Here is a 13,227-nt window from a genome sequence, read left to right as displayed (position 1 = left end):
AGAGAACCTGAAATGAAATGCTGAAGTGCTGAATATTTTCCCTTTTGCCCCGCAAAGCCCCGTCACCAGCTTTTCTGACAGTTATTGTACAGATAACATTTTATTTATCTGAATTCAGCTTACATTTTTCTCCTACTTCCTAACAAAAAACAAAAATAAAAAAGCACTTTACAATTCAGGCAGTTCAAGTAATAAAGTCACAACATAAACCAATTCTGCATTAAAAAACCTGGGCAAGAAATTAGTAGTACTTCAAGACAAACACATATTCCTGTATGGACCAGCTAAACAAGCCTTAAGATTCTAGTGGGCGAAACGCCCTTTGGAAAGGGGCATTTTGCCTGCCTCTGGAGACAGAGAAAGGAAGATGGACAGGTGAACCTCTGTGGGCAGGAAATTCCCTAACAATGATGACTGCCACAATACCTCAGAAGGCAGGAGCATTTGCAACTGAAATGCTGCCTCCATTTTCAGTGCAGGGAGGGTTTCTTGGAGCAAGTTTTGTTTCCAGTATTGGGCAGATTGTATTGCCCAGACTGTGTGGAGCTTTAAAGATTGGGAGAAGCACCTTGCCCAGAAACCATCTGATTACTAGTATAAATTTTCAAGGATAGGTGTAATATGGTTCCTGCAACCTCTCCTAGGGCACCCTCATGTACAGGGCATTACAGGAGACCAGTTTTCAAGGAGAAGTCATGGCTGGTGCACCAAGTAAAGCCAGAAAAGGGCACTGCTAGCCGCAGTGCCCATCTGACACTCAAGCAGCAAACTCAGGAGCACCCCCAAGCTCTGGACGTCCTTCTCCTGGGAGGATGCTACTCTGTCTGGAGAAGATAATTCATCCGTTATCTAGCTGTGATCCAGCAACTGCAACAATTATGACACATCTAGACCAAGCTTCGGTTTCTTAGCCCTCAATTGGCCTGGCACTCAAGAGACCTTTGCTCAGGGACTGCACTGCCTTGCTAAGATCTAAAGAAAAGGAGAGTTATAACTGGGTTTTCTTTAGCATGATGGCGGTACTGAATCGAAACACGTGGCTATTCCTACAGATGTTGTACAGATGTGAAACAGAATGCCTGAGATCATAGAGAGCAGCTGCCAATAGGCAGCTGGCTGGCTGGCTGGCTGGCTGGCTGGCTGGCTGGCTCTGTCTGTCTGTCTGTCTGTCTGTCTATCTATCTATCTATCACTGCTCATATGGCTATCACCTTAAGCAGAAATTAGAACCAAAGAAAATATTTTAAAAGACCTTACTCAGTATTATTTCTCTTCTATTTGATTATTGCGCCTATGAATTTTGCTACTGAGAGGGTGACACGATCATGGGTATCCGATAGTAGCCACGGCACCTGGGCTCACACATTTAGCAGTTCCATGTCTTTAAGTAAAGGGGTGACTGAATTAGCCCTCAACTCATCGAATACAGGGCACTCCATGATCATATGTTCAATGGTTTCGATTGTATGATATGAGCATCTGCATGTTCTATTAGAGTATGATACTTTATTATATCTGCCCTCCGAAACTGCTGAGGAAAGAACATTCTTGCCAAAGTAAAAGCTCTTCTTAGTTTTGGGACTGTCAATTGATAAAAATATTTTAGCAGTTGTATCAGGAGGGCAATTCCCAAATGAAGTGTCGAACATACCTTGCACACCCTGATAGACGTACTTGTAACATCCAATTTCCTTACAGATTTTTAAATTTGTCTTTTAAATTTGTCTTCTAATGTCTTTAGTTTCTGTATTTTGAATTATAACTGGCTGGCTTAGATAGGAAACAGGATGGACCTTTGGTGTGATCTCTAAGGGCTCTTATATTGTTACAGAATCCCAGAGAATAACTCTCATGGGACAGAGGAGTCGTCTGCCAGCACCGTCTTCTGGAAACTATCCAGCAGGAAGGGCAGAAGCTCTGCAAAGCAGTGCTCATGGCTTGCCAGATGGTCCGGAAGGAGACTGTGGTTGATGATACTGAAAACTCATGAGGTATGCCTCTCTTGTCTGTCACGAGGTGACGGTTATCCACTTGCATGGTCAAGACTGTTTCTGGGGGGACAGATGGAAACAGGACCAGATAAGGAGTCTCATTCAATCTAAAGATGATCCCAAACCACAGACTCCCTCACCTTTGTCCTCAAAGGTAGTTTAGAGAATGGCAGGTAATTCCCTAGATCAAATAGGTCCAGGAATGGTTTCTTCAGGAGGGGCTACACAACAGCCTCCTTTAAGTGTCCAGGAATCACCCCTCAGAGGTACCCACCAATGGCCTTTCTATAGATGTAAACTGTTCTGGGAAATGGTTGTTGGAAAAGTGGGATATAAACTTAATAAATAAGCCTGGTGGCTTTTGCTAGTCTTTCACAGCAAGCTAGTATTACACATACTTTGGTAAATCCAGGTCTGACTGCTGTAACCTGTTCTGCATAGTGCTGCCTTTGAAGATGGTTCATGAAGCTTCAACTGGTTCCGAACAGGGTGGCCAACATATTTTCAGAGACTGGCTGCAACAAGCACATTACTCCCATCTTGTGCCAATTACATTGGCTTCAAGGGTGCTCCTCGGCCCAACACAAAGTGCTGGTGTTAACCTTCAAGACCCTAAACGGCTTGAGATCAAGGGACCTGACGAACTGCATCCACCCACACGGAGGTTGGCTGAGAAAACCTTGTTGCAGGAATCCCTGTTGGAGAAATCTGATTGGTGGAAACCCATGAAAGGGCTTTCCTGGCAGATGCCCTGGCCCTTTGGAACTGCAGGCTCCCCTCAAAGCAGCAGATGGTTCCTTCTCTAGAGGCCTTCTGGCACCTGTTAAAACCTATTTTATCAAAGAAGGTCCTTTGTAGTTAACTCTGCCTCCTGTGCATTTAAAGTTTTTAATGGCTGCTGCCTATTTTAACTGTTTTGTATGGATTTTAATACTGTAAGCCATTCTGGAAATTTATTTAACAGAACGTGGGCTGTATATAGTCTAATAAATAAATGTCAGCCACTGAGAAAGAAGGAGCACAGGTAATCAGGCTGCCCTCAAGGACCTTGTCCATATTCTCAGCTATCAAGAACTGAAACTCATCCAAGCAATTCATGATGAGAGGCAACCAAGGATACCTCGAGCTCACACATGGAGTCAGCCGGCAAGGACATCAGAGACTGCATCCACCAAGTGCTTAGCAAACACGTCACAATGGGGGACATCACAGAGGAAGCAAAACAGCCACTGTTAAACACACACCCACACCTCTTTTCTCCCCCTCATCCCACATAATGAAAACATACACAAACAACAGAACAGGTGGATTGTGCCACTGTTTCACCCGACAGGAGTAAATACCACATTACCATGCAGTGTCAACTGGCATTTTCGTTAGCTTCGAAAGCGAACCAACCCAAACTGAACAACCTCTGCTGAGAAAGAGCCCCCAAGAACCACCCTGACTGATACTGAAGCACAATGACAAGAGTGGGTCCCCTTAGGAAGGGCAGCTTAATAGCCGCACACTTCATTGTTTCCATGCGAGAGAGACAAAAATTGCTGTGTGCACAGAGCTGCCTTCTCCCACCATCTTATTTTAGCACAGGCATCAGGACTATACTATATTTAGGTTGTGTGACACATCTGTGCTGTAATAAGAACTGACATGGGGCCTGCACTGTAATGAACCTCCTGACACACAGTAATGAGGGTGAAGAAAGTGAAGTCCTATCAATCCCAGGCCTTTGAGGTACAGATGAGAGGCACATTCCAATGATTGCTCTTTCGAGCAACCCTCGTTTATTTCCATCGGGCCCAAGCAGCTCCAGAGCTGGCCAGGCTGGACCACAAGGTCCTCCGCTCCAGGCTCCTTTACCCAAAGATCTGCCTCCAGAACAGGACCATGGGCAGCAATCTCTGGACTGCTCAAGAGCATGGCAGTAAATCTGACCAGATATGGGTGAAATGACTGCCTGGCTGGATAGCAAACTCACATCCAAATGAGGCTTCCACCTTGCATCCAAAGCTGCCTTTGGAATCTGTTCTGAAGACGGAAGAAGACTGCTGGGTAGAAATCTAGAAGGGTTCTTTGGCCTGTTCCTCCCATAGTCTATCATCGATGCGGCACAAGCCTGTTTCTCTTCTAGGCAAACAATAACCACGAGCAAAGAGCTGCAAATATTCCAGCAAGATGATAACAGTATACAGGAAAACTTTACTTTCAAAGGGATACGGGACAGACCATGTCAGCTTCACTGGAATCGACACTGAACATTTTGTCACGCTAGGGGTTTGCTTGTACATGCTGTTTATGCAATGTCCACCACCAGGTTAAATCAGCTTCTCTCCTGTAGCCCAACTAGAAGCAGGTGTCAGTTACTTTCAGTTAAACTCCTGCAATCAAGAGATTTAGCTACAAGACCACCTGTTGGTGGTGGCTCCTGGTAACAATCTGATTTTTATCCTCTCCGAGGAGCTCCAGGCAGCATGCTTAATACTTCCGTTCTCCACTTTTATCATCACAACAACCCCATCAGGTAAGTTAAACATAGCCAAGACTGACCCAAGGCCAGTCAGTCATGTTCATAGCAGAGTGGGGATCTGAACCCTGCTCTAGCCTATCATAGTCCAACTCTCTAACGACCACACCAGGGTCCCCAACCTTTGTCCACCTGTGCACACATCTGGAATTTTGACACAGGGTTTTTGACACCGTGTGCCACGGAATTGTGGTTATAACGCCGACAGTAGGTCTTCAACATTTCAGGCAGAAGTTCAGTTTAATGGGACACTCTTTGAAATTAACGTCTTGTTTAAAATATCTTCTTGCATACACATAATGTAAGTGTATGCATATTGAGCTAGCTTAGAGACTCGCATCTTGCAGTATTTGTGTTTATTTTGCAGGCATCAAACACACTTATGCAAAAGGAAAAGTTGATTCTTCTCCTGGCTATCCCCTTTATGTGAGCCCTTCTCTCTTGAGCCCAGCCATTTTTAACCTGCAGTATTGCTTGTAACGTGACTGTTCAGGCTGAAGAGCTGGTGAGAGCTTCTTGCACATGTTTACTTGAAGAGAGATTTTGGCCAGATTTTGATCGGAACATAAATTACTTTTGAAATGTGAACAAAATTTGGTGTAGTAAGGTTATTATCCATCCTGAATTATGATAATACATTAAAACTGGGAAGATCTGATGACTTTAACAGAAGTTTCAGATAGGTGCATTAAGCATTTTAACTGTACAGCCTGATAGTGTTTTGTCAGAATAAAGTCCCACTGTGTTTTCAGAATAACACTCTGCTATTTTCACAGGTAAAGTACTTTACATGAAGCCACAGTCTGCATTATACCCTAAACATCAAAAAGCTCCACTTGGCCCACACCCGCTTTCTAGAAACACCTGGCAGGCACTGTGAAAGGGGGCAGCTGGCACCACGGCACCCCCCTGAGCACCATGCCAGGGACAGCTCGTACACACCCTGGCTTTTAACTACAGGAAGATGCAGAAGGAAACATATGATACTGTCCATCTACTTTCCACGTTTCCCTAAGACTGGGCTAAACTGCTTAGAAGTTCATAGAATCATAGAGTTGGAAGGAACCTCCAGGGTCATCTAGTCCAACTCCCTGCACAAGGTAGGAAATTCACAAATACATCCCCACCCCCACCCCCGCGTGACCCCTGTTCCATGCCCAGAAGATGACAAAAAGCTTCCAGTAACCCTGGCCAAACTGGCCTGGAGAATTGCTTCCTGACCCCAAAGTGGCAGTCAGCATTTCACTGGGCATGTAAGAAAGGGCCACAAGAACTAAGCACTGATGAAACCCTTCCTGCCCTCCCTCTCATGATCTGCCTAAGTTCACAGAATCAGCATGGCTGTCAGATGGCCATCTAGCCTCTGTTTGAAAACCTCCAAAGAAGGAGAGCCCACCACCTCCCGAGGAAGCCAGTTCCACTGAGGATAACTGCCAGGAAGTTCTTACTAACGTTTAGCCGAAAACTCTTCTGATTTAATTTCAACCCGTTGGTTCTGGTCTGACCTTCTGGGGCAAGAGAAAACAACTCTGCACCATCCTCTATATGACAGCCCTTCACCTCTCAGTCGTCTCCTCTCCAGGCTAAACATATTCAGCTCCTTCAGCCTTTCCTTGTAGGACCTGGTCTCCAGACCCATCACCATCTTTGTTGCCCTCCCCTGGACATGTTCCAGCTTGTATATATCCTTCTTAAATTGTGATGCCCAAAACGGAACACAACTCTCTAGGTGATGTCTAATGGGAGCAGAGTAAAGTGGTACCATAACTTTTCGTGATCTGGACACTACACTTCTGTTGATACAGCCCAAAATTGCATTTGCCTTTTTAGCAACGGCATCACACTGCTGACTCATTTTCAGTGTATTGTCTACTAAGACCCCTAGATCCTTTTTGCACATACTACTGTCCAGACAAGTCTTCCCCATTTAAACTGACACACTGTATGAAAGTTCACTCATCTTCCTGGGATCCCAGGGAAAGGATGCAAGGAGAGTCTTAATTCTTGCTCCCTCTTCTTTTACGGATGTTCAGTAGGTGGATGGATGGATGGATGGAATGTCCTCAGTATGAACCGTGAGAGATGTTTGAGATCCCTTTTCAACTCCAAACTAGGTTTCTGGCCTAGCCACATTTCAATAGATCTGTGCATGCATTCGCAACAAACTACACATTCAAATCAAAAGGTTACTTGCTATACAATACAGATGTCCAAGTGACTTGAGGAGGTTAGCAGGCCAAACTCCCATCAAAGACTTCCACATCTCACAATAAATGTCCAATTGGGATATATATGTGGCCGCTGAAGCTGACAGCCAGCAAGGTTAGAATGGAACATAAAGAGTTTCATTCCTGTAAGCTGAGGGATCTAAATATGGCAGTATCAAAAGGTGTGGTAGTACCTTTTCTGAGTACCTTTTCTGCATCTACTGGTGTAAAACCTTGCAAGCTTTTAAGCATACACAGAATTCTTGGTCAGGCAGAATGAAAAAGACACTAGTTAGTCCTCAGCAACTCAGAGAGCTGAAGTTACTTACAAGTGTAGCCACCAAACAAAAATGGGAGAACCACACTCAGTGGCTGACCATTCAGCAGAATCACGCACAATATTTCCTTTAGCCTGCATTTGCAGGGCAAGATGAACTAAAGGTCAGAGATGGCAAGTGACTTGCCCAAGGCCCCCCAGGCATCTGGCAACTTCCAACTGATGCCTTAACCACAAGGCTGGCCATCTTTGCCTTTGCTATTTCACTGCATTTTTTGAACAATGTGACTGAAGGTGATGTACTCAAAAGGTTCATCACGGCTGTTTTCCCTGATTTTCTAACATGACATGGAAAACCTCATAGGAGAACTTAGGTTAAAAATCTCCAAAGGGAAAAAGATGAAAGCATCTCTGACGCTTTGATAAATGGCCAAGTGAGTGAGCCACGACTGGCTTAGAAGAAACATAATGTAGAAATTCACCCAGATTGATTCAGCTCAAAGGCAAAGCAGAACTACGGGAGCCTCTCCCCCAGTCCAAAGTGTGAGAGCGAGGAGCCAAACGGAGCGTCTTGTGCAAACGTATCTACTGAACCTTCCAACTGCTCCTTCTTTTCGCAAAAGGCAGACTGGAGACGGGGTATTTGATGAAGCAGCATGTTTTCCTGCCGCAGTGCCATTCCCGCCCTGAACGTCTTTTCCATGCAGGAAGATTCCAAATGCATGTTCACTCTCACACATGCCCACCTGAAATTGAGGGGGGAAATTCAGCAGAAAAATGAATGGCAAGGAAGGGGTTAAGCACCCCCTGCTCCTTCCGAACTACACTTCTGATGAAAACTCCCCACTCAGGAAGTGATCTTTCCTTTACAGAAACAGCAACTGTATAAAGAGATTTCTTAACATGTCATCTTCAGTTTGGCCAGTAAAGTTAGAAACTGCATAGGGCCTACATGGGTGAGAAAAAGATCTCTCCCGTTGTAACCTTAGAAACTGCCCTGGAAAACCCATCCTATGAATACCTAGTTTGACTGGCAACAGTCCTAATTGCTGCTGGCTCACAGCTGTGGGAAGCCCTTCCTCTGGAGGGAGGCCTTTCATTTTGCCATGTGCGAAGCAGAGGAGGCTCTAACGCTACTTCACCTTATTATTTTTAAAATCTGCTTGAGATTGCTGTCCCCCAGGGAGCACAGGCATGGAGAACTGGGCCACACTGAAATAAGGGAACTGCATGAAGAAGAGGAACTGAAGTTGCATATGCTCCAAGGGTCCCCACAGACCAGGGAAAGGCCCAATTTTTTATTATTGGTCCTTATCACCACCTCCAATTTGCCTTTTGGGAAGAATCTGGAGATGCCTTTTAAAAATTCTGCTTGCGTGAACTTCTAGAGTAGTTCCAGTCTCCTTCCCCCTCCTCGAGTTTCTTGCTAGATCTCAGAGAGTGAGCAAGAGAGAGAGACATGTGCCACCTTTAGCGTATATGCACACACAGACAATCTGTAGGGGACAATCTGGATAGGACTGGCTTCGGGGGGGTTTTGAGCGGGGAGGGGCAGGGAAAGATTCCCCCAACTAAGGACACAGCTTCACTGTGTGCAGCAGAGGTCGGTTGGGGGGGAACGCGAAGGAACGCCATTTTCCACAGACTTTTAAGCCTCGATGGCATCCTCCAACACGAAATACGAGAGTGTCCCAGAGGGCACCACGACACGTAGGGGCCTCCGGGGTGACTGCTCATCCCTGGCGGGAATGGGTGGGCCCAGCTTATCGACAGTAGGCACTCTGCCAGGCTGCGGACCTTTACAGATGGCTCCAGGACGCTGACCCTTGATGCCTGCCCCGTTCACATGTTGCAACTGGAGGATTCCTTCTGCACGACTGATAATACACTACGGAACAAAGTTTTACCCCCCAAAAGGAAGATCTCCCTTAATTCTGGACCACAGCTTGACGGGCTACTGCGGAGTGAATCAACACAGCATACAGTAGGTGGAGGTATCACAAGTACAACCCGTACAAATAAGATTGCCCCTGTTTTCAGGTGTGATAGGGTGGGGACATGCTTCTGCAAAGGACAGGGAAATGAAAAATGTTTTTTTATGGATACCGCACACATTCATGGAGGACAGGTTAATCAATGGCTGTTGGCCATAATGGAGTGTCCTTTTGAGCGCTAGTTGCTGGGGGTGACAGCAGAGAAAGCTGCTGCCTTCTTATCCATTTGGAGGGTTCCTGGAAGCCTCTCGCTGGTCATCACTGGAAACAGGACAGTGGGCCAGGTGGACCCACAGCCTGATCCAGCACACCTTTGCTTATGTCCTGTGACAGCAGGGCAACGTTTGCAAAACACTGGAGCAATGACTGTTATGAACCACTCTCAGCCGGGAACATCACAAATGCTTATAAGTGCGGCCAATCCAAAAGTATTTCTGAAATTTGTTGGCTTACTCAAGTTTCCTAGCAGGTTTATTTTCCATTTTCCCTACAGAGTTTTATGAAGCTGGTTTAACTTAGGTTAACCTTAGCAAGACTCTCTTTTGCATCCTTTTCCTTGTAAGCAATTACAGAATAGAAGGCAAGGGGGTATAGTCACTCGCTTGCAGCACGCAGTAATGGATTCAACACGTAGTGCAATGCTTTCCTGGGTGGGGAAGCCAGATGGGCTGATGCTATAAGAAGCCACAAGCACACCAGTCAGAAATTGGCTTCACAGGCCTCTCTGGAAACCCGCAGCAAAAGGAGAGAGAGAAAGAAAGAAAACTTTTCTGCAGTGTGGCTGATGTAGAACAGTACAGGGCATTTGGTTTCCATGACTGCCTGTTGACAATGGCAGAGATGAAATGGAAAGGAGCTGCTCATTACCAGCAGGAAGGGGTATTTAAAAGCCAGCCAGCCAAGCGTTTCAAAGCCTCGGGACCAGCGACAAGGAACTTGGGAGTGAATGCAGATCACTACCTGCAGCTGGCCTGACAGCTGCGCCAAAAGGGGGGCAAATGGGGAAGAGACAAACCAGCAGAAAAAGCATCAGGGCTGAAGCCGCCCTCTGCTACAGGGGGCTTTCCCTGGGATGCTGTAGACAGACTGCGTGGGGGGCAGAGGTAGAGAGCTTATCGCGTGTATTCCACGGAGACAGAAATAATATGGACGACAGTCACACTTGATTTGAAAGAAAAGATTGCTGTTTTCAAATAACCAGTACCAATTAATACCAAAAATGGATACTTATTTTCTTCCCATGTATTTCTTCCCAATTATTTTCTTCCCAAGTCTTGCATGTTGCCCAAGAACAAATGGAAATGGTCATCACCAGAGGTCCTTTTTGTAGAGATTTCAGTGCCTCAGTTACAGTTGTGGAAGCAGCTGTTTTGTTCTTAGGCTTTGCAAGTATCTGCTCTCTTTGTTAGTATCTACTAGACAACTTTCTTTTGGCTCTGTGATACCGATTAACAAAATTTCACATACCTGGGAACTGATAACTGTAACTGGGGGCAAATCCAGGGTATCCTCGGCCATAGGTCGCAACAAAATTTGGGTAACCTTGAATACAGAAGTTAAAGAGAGAGAGAGAAAGAAAATAAGATCTAAATTTTGTCTCCTAAACCACATGCTAATAATTCCAACAATAAGTGAAGAAGAAACTTGATTCTGGTACTATGCATTAAATTTATTCTTCCTGCACACAGCTATGAATAACAGTACACCACATTCAAAATGCTTCACAGTCATCGCATCGAAACAATCTTTTACAGCCACCTTGTGACACTGGCCAGCTTTACATCAGTCTGAGCAAACAGCACCTAAGCATTGTGGTTTGAAAGGTCCCTGGATCATGCCTTGCCTTTGCCACAAATTCACCAGGTGGCCTTCAGCTACCTCTCCATGCTCCCATCTGCCCCACAAGGATGACACCGGCCTGCCTGAAAAGGTTGTTGCAAGGGTTGCAACCAAGTAATGTCTGTGGAGTGGTCAGAACACTGACAGTGCTCTGTCAGTGTGTCTGCTTCTTATCCTATTGCATGTGGGAGGTCGAGGCTGAGAAATGACAACTTGCCTAAAGCCAGCGAACACACAGGTGATGGAGGCAAGATCCAGACCAGGCACTTCCCGATCCACAGATCAATGTTTGAGACCGGGGGCACCTTTAAGACGAACCAAGTTTTATTCAAAGTGTAAGCTTTCGTGTGCAAAGCACACTTCTTCAACAGCATGCAGCAGGAAATTGAAGGTAAAGTAAAAGGTCCCCTTGCTCGAAAGCCAGTAAAATCCGACTCTAGGGTTGCGGTGCTCATCTCCGTTTCAAAGCCGAAGAGCCAGCGCTGTCCGAAGACGTTTCCGTGGTCATGTGGCCGAAAAAGAGGGTGGGGGGCAGTTGTTAGGAGGGGCCACTCAGAGCCAAGATGCAAGTACTGCTGGACTCTAGATTCATTCTTACATCTTTTTGTTAACTCTTGTATTTACGTGCTAATTTGCTGCTATCCATTGATCTTACCGGCCATTTGATCCAGTTTCAGCTCTGCGTATGCATCTTAGCTCTGAGTGGCCCCTCCTAACGGCTGCCCCCCCCCCGTAAGGAACCCTTGAGGCGATCTTATTCCATTTGTCTGAAGAAGTGTGCTTTGCATACGAAAGCTTGCACTTTGAATAAAACTGTTGGTCTTAACTGGACTCAAACTTTATTCTGCTGCTTCAGACCAACACGGTGACTCCCCTGAATTTTCCCCGATCCACAGTTCACCTTCTCTGCTACTATGGCACCCTACTTGCAGGCAAGGTTTAACTGACATACTGAAGGAAAAACCATTTGCCTGGCTTTCCTTGATCATTTCTCCTCGAGACTGTCTACTCATAATTAAAATGCCCTCCAGCCCCTCCAGCCCAAGGACTTGCCTACTTTTTCAGTGTGAAAGAATAAATGCCAAATGCTAAAGCTAAGCACATAACACAGGTTTGCTCTGACATTTGGAGAGCTCACAACAAATGTACTTTGCTTCGGGACTATTGACAATTGGAGATGAAGGCACTAGTGATGTTTCATCCCAAGAGTGTGAAGGACAACCGTTAATGCACCCGAGAGTGGGGGGCAGCCAGCCCAAGCAGCCAGGGGGACTCACGAGAGTCTAAGTTTGCAGGTTCCTAAAATTTCGCACAGCGACCAGTTATTTCTTTTTGGAGCACAGACTGAAACACAGGCAACCATGTCCAAGGTCTTGGGTTTTCTGAGAATGGAACTAAATGTCACAAGGGAAATGCTGGAGCCCCCACCTCTTTCTACTGGTACGTTGCCCTGCTAGCCAGCTGACTGGTGGGGGGGGGGCTGTTGGTGGAGATCCCTGTCTCCAGCAGGGGGTCTGGTAACCCTAGACCCAGCCCAATACAAGGAAGACCCAGACAGGGAAGACAGATCCAGGGGAGACCACCTGGTGATGGGAAAAGGGGACAGGTAGGCCCAGCCTAGCTAGTCCTGAGCAGGCTCCTTTAGAGGAGGCCAGATGGGTGGGGCAAGGTGTGTTCAGACCTGGGGGGAGCCCCGTTAATCCTGGCACCTGACAGTCTACAGGGCCTAGCCCCTGGTGCTTTTGGGGATATTAATCCCAGCAGCTGCAGGAAGGGTAAAGTGCCTTTTGCATGTCTCATCCCTGCATTCTTGTTCAGGGATGCTGAGAGCCCCAATGGGCCCACAAAGATTCCCCTACCCCAAAATCATATGAAAACCAGTAACATAATTTGCCTGGCTCCATAGCCACCCCCCCACCAGGGAGGAAGTTCCAAAGTTTTGGTGCTGCGACCAAGAAGATCTTTTCTTGGATTGCCACCTGTCTAGCCCCAGATGACGGGGCAACTGAAGCAGGTCCTCTGAAAATGACCGGAGTGAATAGGCTAGTTCATGTGAGAGAAGGAGATCCTTAAGGAACGTTGGTCTCAGGCCATGCAGGGCTTTAAAGGCCAATATGGGCTGCGATCATACGCACAATTAGACCCGACATAGGTGCAAATGCCAGGCAGATTTAAAGGGTGCGATCAGACAACATCTGGGAAGCAACCCGTTCTGCTCTGCCGCAGAAGCGGAGTTAAAAGACACCGGGGAAAATCTGGTAGTAAATGGGTTGTGACAGGCCACGGACGGACTTTCCTGTGTCTGATCGCTCCAGTGTGCTCTTATGGCATCAGGATGGTCTGATCAGGCCATCCCGGCTCTGTGCGGTTGTTTCCCCCCTCTTCGCAACATGCA

General features: G+C 46.4%; 1 protein-coding gene across 1 annotated transcript in view; it reads right to left on the bottom strand.

Moving 5' to 3' along the window:
* The window catches only part of MSI2 (musashi RNA binding protein 2), a 570,680-nt gene that overhangs the window by 81,002 nt on the left and 476,451 nt on the right, over positions 1–13,227 (bottom strand). The window contains exon 8 of the mRNA XM_015421923.1: positions 10,461–10,535. Within this exon, the coding sequence (XP_015277409.1) occupies positions 10,461–10,535 (75 nt within the window). The remainder of the gene's footprint in view (positions 1–10,460; positions 10,536–13,227) is intronic.

Source organism: Gekko japonicus, unplaced genomic scaffold, assembly GCF_001447785.1.
Source record: "Gekko japonicus isolate JY-2015 unplaced genomic scaffold, Gekko_japonicus_V1.1 scaffold43, whole genome shotgun sequence".
Lineage (NCBI taxonomy): Eukaryota > Metazoa > Chordata > Lepidosauria > Squamata > Gekkonidae > Gekko > Gekko japonicus.
This window is presented reverse-complemented; position numbering and strand designations above follow the sequence as displayed.